General features: G+C 43.3%; 1 protein-coding gene across 2 annotated transcripts in view; it reads left to right on the top strand.

Annotated features, from left to right (window-relative positions):
- SAP30BP (SAP30 binding protein) overlaps nt 1–16,542 on the top strand; it is a 30,115-nt gene that overhangs the window by 8,036 nt on the left and 5,537 nt on the right. For both annotated transcript variants that reach the window (XM_032706363.1, XM_032706362.1), the window contains 2 exons: nt 8,506–8,548; nt 14,842–14,930. In XM_032706363.1, coding sequence (XP_032562254.1) covers nt 8,506–8,548; nt 14,842–14,930 — 132 coding nt within the window. The remainder of the gene's footprint in view (nt 1–8,505; nt 8,549–14,841; nt 14,931–16,542) is intronic.

The following is a 16,542-nucleotide window of genomic DNA, read 5'->3' as shown; positions in this document are numbered from 1 at the left end:
ATCATTAAAATGGCCTTTATTATGCATAGCTGTGAGCATACCTTTTTGTAAACACTTTGAAAGCATGAACTGTGCAGGTTCCAGGGCTGGGGCCAAGGTTAGATCTCCAGTGGTTTGTTTCCTCACTCATTCCTTTGCCTGGGAGCACAGCCTGAAGGTGCCAGTGATAAGCACTGCAGCCTCAGATTCATCTTTTGCTGTGTTTTAAATTCCTTTTAATATAATTGTGTAAAATGCCAACTGTGCTTCCAGCTCTTTGTATTTTCCCCTCATTTTAGGTTTCACACGTGGATTTTCAGAGCTCTGTGGAGAAAACCAGGGAGTTTGGCAGTGTAGTAGAGGTAACTCAGCTGTAAGTGCTGTTTCTCTGCAGTGAGTGCCCAGGCATGAAACCAGCTGATACCTGGTTCCTATTTTTAACTAGGTAAACTTTAGTTATTGCCAGAGAATATCAGGGGCAGTTAAGGTTGTTTCGCATGCATGAAAAAAAAATAGCATTTGGCATCTTGAATTATTTTACCCCCTTGCCACACGGACTGCTGTCTCCAGCTCTGTCTGAGAGGGAGACAGATCCAGCATTGTTGGTCTCTGAAGCTGGAATACCTAATGTAGAGCTCCTGGCTTGCATCCAGTTCTGGAGCTGTTTGGAAGATGAGACATGTCCGTGGACATGCTTGTTCCTTCCTCCCCGCCGGGCATACATGTTGTGGCAGAGTCTTCACTCCCTGCAGTGCTAAATACCAGGGATTACTGACACAGGTGTGGCTTGCCTCTCTCCAAAGGAAGAGCCAGGCTTTTTCTGTTTGTCTTTAAACTTGAAGAAAAGTCCTTTCTGGAGCTGCTTCCCCTCACACATTTCACCTGATAAAGGTCTGAGTTCTCCGAGTGCAGCTGTGTGGTTGCAATGATTTCTGTCTGCTGTGCTGAAAGGGGCTGTTCTGAGTGTGCCTGTCGGTGCATGTCACAGTGAGAGTCTGAGCAGTCAGCACAGATGGAGGATTGCCTCAAATACCAGCGAATATCTGAAAATAGCTTCTTCCAGCTGCCCTGTTCTGGGTCCAGAAGGAGCAAAATCTGTAAAAACTCTGTGGGATCCATTCACAGAGGAGAGCATGTCCCAGTGAGGTTACTTGCTCTTACTCCTTGCTTCCAAAGCGTGAAGAATTTTTAGTACTATGTACTAGGGAAGAAAGCTTGTGCAAGAAGTTAATTTTGTCAGCTCTCCTGAGCCCTTCCTTTGCTGCTGTGAGGCTTCAGATTTTTCCCAGCCCAGCTTTCCCTTCTGCTCGATTCTGCACTGCAGCAAGCTGTAAAAAAATAAAATCATCCAAGTAGCTTGACACCTCCGCCCTGTCACATGGTGGTGGTGCTGATACTTCACCCCTGAATTCCTGTTTCCCTGTAGGAAGCAAAAGTGACTTGGAAGCAGAATTTGTGGGCTCTGCAGGGCAAGGCACCTCTACCATGGTGGCTTCAGGGGAGCCTGCTGGGAGCTGTGCTCTGGGCTGCAGCTCTTGTGCTCCCGTGGGCTGTGCAGGTGGATTTGGGAGCAGGGTTCATCATAAGGCAGATGTTATTGACTCCACCTCCACATGGAAAGCAAAAGCTCTGGCACACAGTTCCTTGACTGGAAATTACTCCTAACAAATAATCTTTGTCAAATATTGAGATAGCATATGTCAGGTGAATGGAGTCAAGTTTCAAAGAAGCTATTTAAAGGCTTTATTCTATGAATGCTTCCCTTCTAAAGCATTTTCTCACTGAAATGTTTTGCCAGGTTGAGATTTTTCGGTGTTTTTTTCATTTCATTAATGAATGTGGATTTTTCGACTTCATTTAGCTGGAAAAGTAAAAGGCAGTGCCAGCTACACAAGTTCTTTATTTTGATAAGATGCTTAAGGAATGTCTCAGGAGTTGACTCTTTCATGACTTGTTCTTCCTTCCCTATTTGTCTGTGGCAATGGAATCTCAAAGTAGGTAGATTTGTAAAGCCTGTACGAAGTGTCACTAGGGGTCAGATGTATAATTTTTTTCTGATGGTGGCTTATTTCTGAGCTCCTGTGCTTCTATTGGTATCTAGATCATGGTCTCTACAGGTTTTTCTAAGTTAAATTTCTTACCCTGTACTGGGCACTTTGCCTGGAGCTATGTATCAGAGCTGGCAAACAGGATATGGCTGTAGGAAATGTGCTTGTTTCAAGCTTTCTCTTGGGATTCCTCTCTCACAATACAAGAAAAAAATGAGGGGAGGAGAAACAAAAGCACTGTACTTCTGTTCCCTCTCCTTCTCTTCCCCAGACTCTAAATGCACTTGACATGCACCCTGTTTGCCTTCAGCCTGGTTGCACACCAACATCAGGCAGATCTGGTGAGCAAGAAATGAAACTGTGGTTGTCATGCACTTTTAATATTAAATGAGAAGTTCCTGGTGTTCTCTTCCCATTAGCACTTCTGATCTTTGTAGAAAAAGCAAGAACATAATTGGTATCATGTTCCTTTAAAAAGGAAAAGAAAGAAAAAGAAAGGATAATAAAAAAGCACATGATCCAGGGTTTGGAGTTGTCTTTCTCTTGCTGCCTGCGTGTAGACGTTCCACCTGCTTGCTCTGGCAAGACCATCTTCTCTGTCAGCTTCTAACACCTTATGCTAAGTTATAGTTTTTTTCCATCATGCTCAGCCAAATGAGGCTGTTGATATGTTGGGACTACAAGAGATATTCTGAATTGTAGAGAGGGGGGGAAATTACTAAAGCTTATTGCTGGTGCTTGCTCAGATGAGAGAAATCCACTGTAACAGCTGTTGCAGCAGCAGGTCCACTGGCTACTGGTGGAAGGACTGTACTGGAAATTTCCCTACAATACTATCTTCAAACTAATCCACTGCTTGACAACAGTGTGACTGATCTATAAATTTTGTGGGTGGCAGTTTAAATTGATGTTAAATTACTTTATGTGCAAGCAATCAGGTGAAGTAGTTGGGAGAGAGAAGAAATTCTGCAACACAAGAGAGTTCTCTGAAAAAAAGAGAAAATGTTGAGGGGTTGGTACTGTGGAAGCTTCTGAGCTAGGTTTTTTTTTTTTTTAATATTAACTGGAAGTCAGTGAAAAATGAAGTTTTTCATTTTTGAGGTCTCAGTTGGCTGCAAGTCTGGGAAGGCAATTAAGCAATGGCAAATCTGGCATCAACTTCCCCACTTCCTACAATTTGCATCTTAGTTAAAGCATCAGGGGCTGGTTTTGTATCTTTTCTGCCTTCCTGTTGCAGTTTGAAGTGCACCTGCACTGACACATGCAACTACTTCTACCAGAATTTGATGGTTGAATTTGTGCCTTGTGGTGACAGTTAATGCCAACAGTTACATTGGATGTGAGCGTTGCACTGGATTTATGGATCTCGTTTCAGGAAGGACTTAGCGAGCATTGTTTTAAGTCAGTCCATTCTTTCCATTAAATAAAGCTGTTCTGGGCAAGCCTTTCCAAACTGGAATTCATCAGTCTCAGATTCATATTGTTTTTGCTTCCTTCCTCTAGTCTCTGTTCCATGCTGTGAGGATTGTGTTTGGTTGTTTTTATTTTCCATGGAACCTGAGCAGGCACTGGTTTTTATGAACTGTATGGAAACACTCTAGGACTGGAAAGATGGTCTGAATTTCACCTCAGTGAGGTGAAAGCTGAGGCCAGAATGCAGCATCTTCCTTATTCATGTGCACACACACACACTCCCCTTCAGCTTGCTCTTCTTTAACTGATTATGATACATGAAAACCAGCAATCTGGGTGCTTATCAGTCAGGCTCTTGCAGGCAGCGTCGCCTTGTCCAGGGCTTGAAAAATGCATTTGTCTTGGGAAAGTGGAAACAATGAAAAACCTTTTCCTGAACTCACAAAGGAATAGTAATATCATAACTGTTATTGGCTATCAGTGAGCTGATGTGCACAATTGTTCTTAGAGGCACAGAAATTGTGATTTATGTTAGTGGTCAGTTAGAAGGGGGGGTAAAAAGGTGGTGGGGGGGTTCTCGTTGGTTTTTGATTTTTTTTTTTAATTTTTTTTTTTTTTAATTAATTTGGCTTTGCCCATAGCACGCTCTTCAGAGTCTGCTCTTTATTAGTCTCCAGATCAGGGGAAAGGAGTCTACCTCCTGCTTGTCTTTGTCTTTCAGTCTTCTTCCAGCTTGGCTCTGAACCACCACGGCATCCCTTGACTCCTCTCAGTGGGTCTGCTGGAGCAAGGCCCTCTGGCTTTAGGCCCTTAAACAGTTGCTCTTGTGAGATCAAGGCTGCAAAAGAGATGGCAGCCAGAAAACCAACTTGCTGAGTGCATGATAAAGTACAGTACTGCCTTTTTTTTTTTTTTTTTTTTTTTTAAACTCAGTCAAGCTATTCTTAGAGATCATCATGTAATGCTAGATGGGGTAAAATGACTGGAGAAAAAAAAATTAACACAGAACTCGGGGTTTGTCCTGAGTTTTGTATTTTCATGATGGTAGAGAGAATTTCCAGCATAAATAATGTGTCCAAGCTGACTTTGTGCAAGTAGCAAGGGGCTGGCTGCAGAAGTAAATTCAGAGATGCTTCCACACAGATTTTCAGAGGTTGTGCTTGTGAAAATTTTACAGTATAGGTGCTGCTAGTGAAGTCTTAATTTATTGAAAAAAATAACAAGGTTTTCAGAATTCATATGGAAATGAACCCATTAAATTTTGCCTTTAGCTCTGGGATACTTGAAATCTCTACTAATTTCATATATTTACTCTGATAGAGAGATTTCCCCCTGCTTGGAACCATTTACCTGCTTGATTTTGTGCTCTTCATGTGAGATACTGATACACAATGTGGTGGGTATTGGTGATGTAATCTATAAAAGATCAAAAATCTAAAAAGATCACCTTTTCCTAAATATGGATTTAGGCAACTTCCCTATTTGAAATTCAGTTACCTTCCAAATTTTCCGTTGTTTAAATGCTTTGGAATTCCTGTACAAATCTTTCATCCACACGTAAATATTTCTTCGCTTTCATAACCAAACTGTGCAGTATTTATTGTACCTTATTTTTCCACTTGGTGATTCTCCATTTCATTCAACATAGTGTATTAGATTAGATCTGCAGATTTTTTTTTTTTTTTAGATGCTGTCTTTTCTAATTGGTTCATTGTATTCAACGTGTGTCTCAGACTTAATTTAGCCTAAGGGAGTGCAGAGCAGTTCTTTTTGGGTGATTGGGTTTTTTAGGCTGTCCTACACTCTGGATCTTCAGTAGATACTCAGAGGTTTGAACAGGACTTCTTAAATCTCACATCTGCCAAACTTTGGTCAAGTTGTTGCTGCTTGCCTCGGTTTTCAACAGCAAACTGAGCAAATATGAACAAGCACTGTAGGAGGAGTCGGTCATCCCTTTGTTTTCTGAAGGCTTGAAAGGAGTTTGAGTTAATGAAAAGCTGTGTTGATGTCTTCAGCTTGTTAATGATGGAGCAGGGGGTGTAGGTGCACAGTAATCATCAGTAAGCAGAATTCATATCCCCTGGGCAGTGAGGTGTGGCTCTGATGTGTTGGTGAGCGTGTTTGCTTTTGCTTGGTGTAGCTCTGGGCTTTCTGATGTCTTGGCTGTGGCCTGGGGATGTGGGGACCAGACTTGCTGGAGCTGCTGTGGTGGAACGAGTGTGGGCGATGGGAGCCAGGGGAAAACACAGTGGGGCCTGATAGGACTGGCTTGATTTAGCCTCTTGCAAGTGGGGCAGGCTTAAAGGATGCAAATTAAAGAACAAACTTGCTTCTGGTGAAAGCAAACTCACTGATGATTCTGGAAATTCTTAAAACGTGCTATTTAACACATCTGACATTTTTGGGCATTTTTGTCTGATGTACATAACAGGAGAGATTTGGGCCATCAAAGAATCTCTCAGCATACTCATTCATGTTTCCTGAGGATTGTGTGCTTATGCTTGGTACTAAGTCCAGACATCTACAGGAGACTTGAAAATGGGCTTCTGAAAATGTCAGAAAGGCAGCACAGACCCTTGCAAACCTGTCAGTGTCCCAAATAAGAGCACAGCATTCTTGGGGGTGCTTAGCACATCTAATGCAGCTGAATTTGGCTTGCCACTGGGTTGCTTAAGTTCCTGCTTGGCAGAAATATTGGTGATTTGGGGGATTTTTTTCTCTTACCTTTGTGTTCTTGGATGGTAAGAGAACAAGTGGGTAGAAGGAGATGGGAAGGATAATGGAATAATAAATACAGTGCTGGGTATGAGAAAGGATCAAGAGGTGCTCAGGGATATAGCCTGTCTCTTCCTCTTCCCTCTCAGTCCACTTAAAACTTTCAAGAGATAAGAGCACAGGATGTAATTTAGTCAAGGTTGGAACACAAGCAGTTCCCTCCTTTCCCTCAATAAACATTTGCTTGTCTCAAACCAAGGCGAGAAATACTTGTAATTACCCATCTAGCAAATTCTTCCCCTAAAGGCAATAAAGCAGCTTTCTGACCACGTGTGTTTACTGCTCCTGAGTCATTGTATGTGCCTGGACATATGTTACCTTGCATCTGTGGCTCTGTGAACTTCTCCAGCCTGCATGTTCATCTGAGTTTGTCCTCACAGTCCATTAGTTACCACAGAATTGTCCCCACTTTTCCAGTGGTGACCTGAAGCTCACTGTGCTAATGCCACCTTGATGTGGTTGAGTCTGCCCACGTTATATCCTACACCATGTCCGTGTAGGTTTGTGGAGAACACAGCCCACATTCCCTGCATTCCTGTCCAGTGCTCTCCCCAAAGAGAGCTACTTCTTTTGGCATAAATTTTCTGCTTTGAAATGTCATGCTTCTGTTTAGATTTTTCTCTGCCTGTGCTGCTGAAGAGATGTTGATGCACACACCAAGTGCATTATCAAAGGGTTGGAGCTGTAACACTACAGTCCGTCTCAGAGGGGCCTGGGGCCTCCCCAGCTGGCCAGGGAGAAGATGCATGTTCCTTTGTGTACTTCTTTCTTTTTCTAAAATAGCTTTAGCCTTGTATTTCTGTGATCCAAGTGTACTAATGGAGAAATAGTGCCTTTTTTTTTTTTTTTTCTTCCATGAATGGCTATAAAAAGTGCCTTGTAGCAGTTAGTGCCACACAAAGAATTTGTTTTTCTGCTTCCAGAGGGCTTTGGCTTCTCTGAAAATAGGTGGATTTTCACAGTGAATTTGGCACAGGCTGTTCCCACATCTGGCTTGGTGACCTCGCTGCTCTCCCCTCACCTGATGCATCTCTCACCTGACTGGAAATGGAGTAAAGGAGGGGGTGAGAGAGTGGTTACTAAGCAGCAAGGAGGGAGCATTATGTGTGTGTCAGGTTGAATGAATAGCTTCAGTGTTTGGAGGCACTGAGGAATTTTGGACACACAGTCCAGTGAGTCACAAAAGGTCTTTGGGAGGGAGGCAGGGGGGAGAGGGCAATGTTGGGATACAGCTGGTACTGTTTCAGAAACTTTGTTTGTGCTGAACTTGATATTGCTTGTGACTCTCCTGGGGTCTCCCAGAAACACCAAAATATTTGGACACTGGTCTCAGTATGGGGAAAACATATTGAAGAGTATCTTATCCTACATAAAGCCTCCTGCTCAGCACAGTCTGGTGCAAACATCTGCAACTGAAGTGGGGATTAGCTGCGTTGGGAAGATCTCCAAGCAGAGCGCTACAAGTCAGTGGAGGTTACCCTTGAGTTTCTGGTAGAGCAGGTTGGTTATATCCTGCCTGGAAGGTAGCAGCCAAGAGAACTGACAGTGGGAAATGGGAATACAGGATCTGCATCACCACCACACACTCCCTGGCATTTTGGTCTGTGGGGGGTTTTTTCAGCCAAAGCCCTGAGTGGTGCAACTGCAGAAACGAATTTTGGCACCACACACACACACACACACACATCTGGCAAACCTCTGCACCCCAGGACCCTGGAGAGGCTGATCAGGTGCTGCTCTGAAGTCGTGGTGCTCTGGCTCTGGGAGAATCTCAGCTATTTCCGTGTTCCTCTAGGGAATACATCGGGCTGACCCTGCACCGGCCTGTGGTTGGCATTCCCAGGACTAGAGTAGTTTTCTGTGGGTTGGGTCCAGCTTGCTTAACTGTATTTACTTAACTGTGCTCCAAAACATTGGCTCTTGCCCAGTGCCAAGGACCAGTCACCCAAAATGAAGAATCTGTGGTTTGATCTGTTTTGAGGAAAGGCTTCAAGTACAACAGTTTCTGCAAAATTCAAAAGGAGCTGAGTGTCCAGGACTCAGTGAAATAATGCCTTAATTCCTTCATTAAGTTTAGACTCTAGCTTGGAAAGGACATGAAGCATCCTATTAGGCTTTGACTCTCCATGGTACAGACATTGCCTTCTTATCTAATAAATTGTGTTTCATTCTTAATTGTTATTCTTTTGTCTCAGATTTAATGTGTAAATTTCTAAAGAAATGAACAACATAACTTTTTAGGTTGGATGCATACCTTGACTAAAATATGTTTCTTCCTCCTTTCTCCCAGGAATTCTCAGAAGTGGAGAAAAGAGATCCTCAGGAGCTAGTTGGTAAGTTCACTCAGAAGTGAATATTCACATATTCTTTTCAAACTAGACTTTCTAAACCCTGGTTTGTAAAAAGCACCTTCCCTCTGTCCTGGCAATGCTGTAGTTTCAAATTATTGCCTGCAATGTTTTATCTCACTGGAATGCTTTCAGTGAATTCTTGTTTTGGGAGAAAGGCACCATGCCTTAAAATATGAAAATAGTTTCATGTATTATATGTTTAAAACATCTATGTAAAGGGCAGCGTTGGTGTTTTTTTGAAATGAGCTTAAACACAATAGAATAGCTTTGTCTAGACACCTCTGTGAGAGCCAGTGGAACCAGCAATGATGACACTTTGTTCTGTGGCTTCAGAAACTTATCAAAAGTATCCATATTTAGATATGGTCCACTTAAAGATTTATAGCTGCTGTGCTGACAGTGTACTGCATGTGTTCTAGTGGTTACTAAAACTTACTTGATTTTTGTGGCATTTCACTTATTTGTTGCACCATTATTAGATTTGGAAAGCCCAGGATTGTCAGCTTGAAATACAAAATCCTCTCTTGGTCTCTGTGGAGCTGTAGAGAAACTGTATTTTATATTTCGTCTGTGACTATCTTGAACTAACCCTCTGTTCCTGAGGTTACTAGTACAGTTGTGTGATATCATGTAATAATATCATTAAAAATTAATGAGTTTGGAAGTTGCTTCATCTCTCAAATCAGCTTGTCAAGGCTCAAGCATGGTATTTCACCTATGAAGTGTGATAAATGTAAATTAAAACAGCAAATACTCATGTGCTAAGCTGTGGTTCCTACAGCAGCCAGCACTCTGAAGCTTTGGAGTTCTTTCCAGTTGGCCTGCCCAGACTTTGCACCAGCCCAACTGTTATATTGGATTTTCAGCCTTTACAGGGCAAAACTGCTTTAACCAGTCTCATCATAAAATGCAACAGAAATGTTTCTCCAATCTACTGATCTGCCTCAAATGCACACTAGAAACATGGGTGAGGCAACAGAATTTGGGGTAAAAAGTAAATAGGAATGTCTGAAAGCCCACTGCCCTTTTAGTCTCTGCTTCACATATGGGTGAAGTTGCAGTTGTAAAGCAATGCAGTGGGAAGTCCTTTCTTAGTGAAGGTGTTAGGCTCAGGTTATAATTTTCTTAGTCTCTTCCCCCAATGAGTGTCCCATCCACAGGAGATCAGAAGACAATCTCAGTTTGTCTCATGACGGCCCAGATTTGCACACAGGCTTAAAATCTGCACAGAGGGCACAGATTAGTGTCACAACTCATGAGTGAACAGTGTTGGTGAGTCTGAGACCTGGATTGAGGTCTCTTTGCACTCTTACCTTTAATATCCTTTCCCAACAGCAGCACACACAGAGCAGTGGGTAGGCTGGCTTTGTGCAGAACCAGGTTATGAGAGGTCAGATACTTGCCATGCTGGATTCTGGAGGTCTGTTGCATTAGACCATATCTTATCTGGCTGAAAAGGAACTGTTGCAAGAGCCTCATAGTTGGTGTAACCTGACAACCACTCCCTTTCTGAAAACTTGGCCTTTCAGAATTAGACTTCTTTAATGGAAAAAGTGCAGAATTTTCTGACACAAAGCAAGTAACTTCCCCCATCTGGAGGACATCTCAAGTTTTGTCTATCAGTATATGGAAGTCAAAATCATCCTCAGACAGTTTTCCACGACTGATTTTTTTTTTTGCATTAAAAACTTGTGGGCCTGCCCTTCTCAGAAGGTAACCTTGCATTTTTCAGTGTCACCTTTATTAAAGTCACGGTTGTGCAGTTGCTTAAGTACAGAAGAAATGTAGGCTCCTGCCAAAAATCCTGTTTCTGTTTTACCTCCCCCAGATGCATTTTAAAGTCTGTGTGCTCTGAGCTGCTCTGAGAGTGGGAGCCAGCTGAGATCCATCTTCATTGCTCTTTTTTTTGTTGTTGTTTCTTTCTTTTTTCTTCTTTTTATTTGTTTTTCCCCTGTGAGGCTTCCAGCTGGATCCTCTCCCTGATCTGCTTAGTGCATGCTAGGTGAGCACTGGAGCTGGCACAAAGAAAACAGTAGGGATGAGCAGCTGGGAAGGGCATGGTTGTCCTGCCTTATGCTGAAGTAATGATCACATAATCAATGCCTGAAAAGAATGGGAGGGAAAGTTTTAGCCTTAACTGCCCCATGTTTGAGAAGGGAAGTACATATGAAGCTTATTTTGATAGATTTCTACCTCAGCATTGTCCTTTTGGGATTTTTGTACTGCTCTGAACAGTTCATGGTGCTGGCAGGACACTGCAAGTGCTGTTTCCTGCAGCCTTGCAGAATAATGCTTTTAGGATGCAGGTATTTTTGCCCTGAAGTTCTTTGCAGCATGGTTATTTACCTTTTGGACTGTAAGAAAAGTTCTCTGCAGCCCTCAGGATGTCTGAGCACAAACTCAGTGTTCATGAGAGCAGAAAGGATGGCTGAGTTGCAGGTCTCTTTCTACATTTCTCAGCCCACGGAGCAGAAAGGGAACTAGTGTCCTTCCATGGATGGGTGACTCACTGGCATGTTGTTGCCTCCAGTTTTTCCCTGTGATTTGGCTGTTCTGGTGCCAGGAAATCAGAAACCCACACACCCTGGTTTATGCCAAGCAGACAGAGTGCCAGAGAATGCAGTTCTAGAGACCAGGCACCACCGGTTTGCATCTCTCCAGGGGAAAACCACGTCCCTCTGATCACCCTTTCCAGGTCTTTCCTTGTTTTTTTTTGCCTAGTGTGACCTTTAGAAACAAACTGGCACCTGAACTGCCTCTAATCCCTTGTGACTGCATAAAACACATGGAATTGAACCTTGAAAGGGATGGGAGTTCTTTGTCCTGCCTGGGGAGCAGTGTTATTCAAAGAGCACTGAAGCAAGATGCTTTACCAGACCTCAGATGATCCACACCTCAGTCTGTCCTGTACACCCATTATACTCTCTATTCTTCTGGCTTTCTCTGCACCAGGAAAACGTTCTTATCCATCTGTAGGAAACAAAACTCCTGTGTGCCCTCCATCCATGTCTCCAGCACAGCCTTTGGGCTGAGAGCAGTCATTTCCTTCTGGAAGGAAGGGCATGGTTTGTGCTGTGACACTTTCTCTCCTGCTATGCAGATTGTCTCTGTACTGTTGGACATAGGTCAGATAACCCATCTATCTCAAACTGAAGCAGATTTAATGTAGCATTTCCATTTAATTATCTGCCTCACCAAAATCTGTCACACAATTATCCTTCGTTGACGACTGAGAGGCTGAATCTTTGCTAGGTGCACCCTAAGTGCTGGTGCCCAGCAGCAGGATGCTTTGAGAGGCATTGGCTCCTACTTTCTTGAACCCTCATCTGAATTTTGGGATCTGCTTCATGACCTTAGTTCTTTGACTGGACTATAAATCTGATTCGGGGAAGATATTTACTTACTGTGAGCCAGAATCTGGGTGTGCCCGGACTGATTAATTGTGCCAACAGCCAACTTCCTGAAGTCTCCACTTGGAGATCCTCTGGGCTGGGAGCCTGCAAATCACAGACCAATTAGAGGCTGCAACCAGTGTCACCTGTGACTCATGTAAATTTAAAACTTTGATCTTGGCAGGAATAACAGGATGCACAAAGCAGTTGGATGTATCCGGTGAGGACACACCTTGTTGCTGGCTGTTCATCTGCAAGTTACTGCTGTATGGATGTGTTTTCAAAGTCCCAAGGGCAGCTTTACACCAACATGTTTTATACAGGAGCCTGTGGCCATATGTGCAAGTTCCAGGATTATTTTGAATGATCATCCCAGTTGCCCTTTCCTCTATGGAAAGAACTGGTGGAAAGTTGCTGGGGAATCAGCCATTCTGCTGTCTGTTAGGGGAGGGAGTTTGAGGGCTGCTGGAGGGCATGGATTATTTGTACTTCCTTACTGTAAATGAGCCCAAAGGCATTAAACTCATCCTTAAACTCATCCTTTTCTTCTTAGTGATGTGGCATCTCAGTCTGGCTGCAATGTGATGAAAGAATTGAGTAATGCTGAATATTTGTGCTCAGTTTGTGAGGTGCACGTATCCTCTCTGCTGACTCAGTGTTCAGCTACGTACAGCTATGGTGGGATTGCAGGAGAGAAAGATGCATTAGTTCTAGTTCCTTGTAAGCTGTTAAGAGATGCTTTCCCCCATCAGTATGATGTTGATAAATGATGGCTCAAACAAAGGAGGAAATGAGCACCAAAACTTCATCAAAATATATTGTCTCATTGGGAGCTCTTGTTCTGCCTCCAGTATTATTTCTGTTTCAAGAGAGCTTTGAATGGGTTACTGAACATTCACTTATGACTTTAACTTTTTTTGCTGGTTAGACAGAGGTCTTGCCCAGAGTTCCTGATTTTATGACCCCACAGTTCCCACAAATGTTTTGTTTCTCCGTGGCTCTTCTGGTCATCTGCAAAGACAAGGGAGCCTATGGGATGTCTAGTCTGGAGCTAGGCTTGATTTTTTTGAATTCTTTTTTTTTTTTTAGGTCCTTTCTTTGCCTTAAGAAGTCCATATTTAGTGGTTGTTTTTCTTTTTTAATGTTTCTGCTGATGCTGTGAATCTCTTAAGCCATTAATCAGCTTTCACCTTTCCCAGCAAGCCTAGTGTGCCGTGTATTATGCTCCTGTCTTTGAGTTCCTGAAGCTCTAATTAAACCAGAGGTTTCCCCATCCCACCAGCATCTGTAACCTATAACAAATGTCTGCCTTGTTGTCAGGGAGCTCCCTTTGCCTGCCTTTCTGTTGGGGCTCTGGCAAGCTTTCCTCATTTCTTAGAGGCATCCTCTTAGTAAATGCCAAAGGACACTTTTTGTTCGTTACTGGCAGCTGCTGAAGAATTTAACCCTCAGCAACATCTTGATCAAACAGAATGAGTGGTCGCCTGCCAGCTTTGCATCTCCAAAGGATGTTGTCCTTAGTGCTTCACATTTTTACAAAAGACATGGAAACTGTAGTAGCACTGATCATGTGTAGTGTTGCTTATCTGTAGCCTCAGCTCTCCTGAGTTCCAACACTGGTGTCTGTCCTTTGGGCCCTTTTGGCCTTTATTCAGAGTTGCTGAGCTCGGTGAGCTGGAGCTGCAGTTCAGGCAGCTTCTACTGAGCAGTGTATAGCTGAGGAGCTGACTTGGTTGATATGACCTCTGTGCTGCTGTCAGATCTCTTATCCACTGCAGACCAGCTCTGGAATGTGTTCCCTGTACAAACTATGCTTGAAAACAGTCCCAGCTGCTTAAAGGTGGCACAAATCTCTGCTCCAAGACTTGGCCAGAAAACTGCCTGGGTTTCCCATAATAGTGGGAAAGTAGCAAGCAATAGTGGGAAGCACAGCAGTTTCTTTTGCTGATAACTCTGTAAACTAATCTTTAGAGGGCAATCAGGTACTTTAATAGTATATCCCAACACAAACAGCTATAGAAATCTGGCAGACTGTGCTGGTCTGTTCCCAGTCCTGCAGAACGAGTTGTTCCTTCTCCCAGTAGTCTGTCTCTGTAAGCAGAGATCAAAGTGCCTGTTAAGGAAATGTTAACTTAGGGATGAAATGTAATTTCTTGTGGTTAATTCCTGACAGCCCTGGGGATGGTTGTTCCCTTCTTGAACCATTTAGGTTCATCTAGGTATGTCTTGATCTAAATAGGACCCAAAGTGATTACCTCCCCCAAAATGGCAAAGAGCCAGGCTGCATAGAGTCGATCCTGTGATCCTCCACATGCATGGTCTGATCCTCTCTCCAAGAGTGCCCTGGCACAGGCTTTGGCAGAGACTCCAGGTTACCTGCACTGTTCAGAGCAGGACCTGAAGGTGTGTATGGGAGACCTGGAGTAGTGCAGGGTTGGGTATGTGGTGCACAGTGCAGGGGTTTAGGGATCCATGCCCTGACCCAAACTTTATTCCTCTGAAGATTCTTTGCTTTTGAGGATCTTATCAAGAGTTGCAGCTGGAGTGGAAGTAGCTTAGCTTTTACATTTCCATTTGGGGACGAAGAGACCCCTGAAAATGAAGCTTTAAGCATGGGTATGACACAGAACCACAGTTGGAGGTAGTTATCAATAAAACAAGCATCTCATCCCTCTTATAATGATGTAACCTTTAGACTAGTTGCTTCTTGCTCAAGCATCTTGAAAACACCACGATTACCAGTTGGCAGCATTCCCATTACCTTTGCCTGTTGATTCCCAATGACAGAGTGGTGCCAGCAGGGACATAAAACAATTTAATGACTTGCATGGCTGAAACTCCCTTCAGTACTGCCAGAACTCATGCCCACATTGCTCTCTCCAGCTTCTTTTTCAGAGAGAGTGCGGAACATGTCTCCAGATGAGATCAAAATCCCTCCTGAGCCTCCTGGCAGATGTTCTAACCAGTTGCAGGTTGGTATAAGTCCACTTCATTCTTTTTAAAGGCTTGTAGTTCAGTAGGGAGAGGGGATGTTTGGGACCTCTGCTCAGTATTTTTGCACAAGGCAAAACTCCAGTATTAAAGCTGGGTTTTACCACACTGAGTTTATGAATGCACTGTGTTAATGCTTTAGGCTTTACAGCAGTTCTAGTTTAGGAATACCAGAGTAGCTTAGAGCTGTTTTCCAGTCTCTGTGGGTTATTTATGCTTTAAAACAGCTCTTGGTCCCACAGAAGCAATGTTTACTGTGAAGGCTGCTTTCCTCTTACCTCAGCAAATCCAGCTCTGTAGAAAAGAACAAATCATTGTTTTCCATACAAGCCCAAGAATCCCCTAAACTGGAACAGATGAGGCAGCAATGACTGGATTCCTTTTCCACCTACATCTCTCTAGATGATAAACATTTAGAGGGAAGGCTGGTAACTTAGAGGCAACAAAACAAGACAGATGTATGTCTTCTCCAGTGCACACCCAGACAATTGCAGTGGCCAACTTTGCAGTAACCTACTGTGTTCTCCTCCTCATGGAGTGCAAATGAAAAGAGCAGGGACTGCTGTTTCCTACCACCCATTTGAGTTTTATGTCCAGTTTTCCGCCCAGTAGAAATACAAGTAAAGAATCACTTCTGGAATGCTCTATAAAGTAGCTCCTAATGTGCAGTGGTGATTCAGAGTGACTCACCATCCAGATGATGCTTTCTTCTTCTCCACACAGTGTACCTGGGCACACCCATCCCTCCTCTGGTGCTGTAGGAGGATTTCACTGTTCTGACATCAATGAACTGGGGTGCGTTAGATCTGAAGAATGCACAGAGCTTGAGAGAGTAGACAGAATAAAGCAGAATTTTCCCCCTTGCACAGCAGTTTACTGTGTTAAATCAAAGGGGAACTTGTCCTCTGTTAGCAGGTCAAACCACATCTTAGAGCACTTTGAGCAAGGAGATGGGATTGTTCCTCAGAGATGCGAAATGTTCTGGGCTTTTCAGTGGTGACTTGCTCTTTTGTCAAATTCTTCCTCTAATAAACTTGAACTCTGCCAAAGGGAGTATTTCTTATTATAAAGTTGACTGAGTAGTTCCCCATCTGTGGACTTTGTGAACCATATTGTTACTCCATGGGGAGAGGCCAAAAGGGAACACCTATTCATTCACTTCTGCTCCCCAGATTCACCTCTTTGCGGTTGTTCCTTCAAGCCTCACAATGTGTGTGCTGGATGTGGAGATTGTGTGATTTCCTCTTGCTGATTTTGTGGCAACCTGATGAAAATTTATCTTACGAAGTTTTTTTTTTTTAAGGTTCTTGAAATAGGAGTTTCATATCAGCTCTTAACAATCCTCCTTTATTCAGGCTTCAGCAAGCCCTCAGACAATAGTCAGTTCTGTGTTTGAGTTGACTGTCCAGGGAGGGAGACATGAACTGACTTATCCAGAAGCAACAAAGGCAAATTGACTCAGCTCTCCCATCCTGAAAGACTGAAGGCCCAGCCTCTGGTCTTATTTAATATGAGAAATTAATGTTCTAAAGAAAAGATGACAGAAATTACTGAGGATATTCTCCTGCTAGTACCACTTAACTCCATGTTCCA

The sequence above is a fragment of the Chiroxiphia lanceolata genome, chromosome 19 (assembly GCF_009829145.1).
Source record: "Chiroxiphia lanceolata isolate bChiLan1 chromosome 19, bChiLan1.pri, whole genome shotgun sequence".
Classification (NCBI taxonomy): domain Eukaryota; kingdom Metazoa; phylum Chordata; class Aves; order Passeriformes; family Pipridae; genus Chiroxiphia; species Chiroxiphia lanceolata.
The sequence above is the reverse complement of the archived record's forward strand: the minus strand, read 5'-3'. Positions and strand labels throughout refer to the sequence as shown.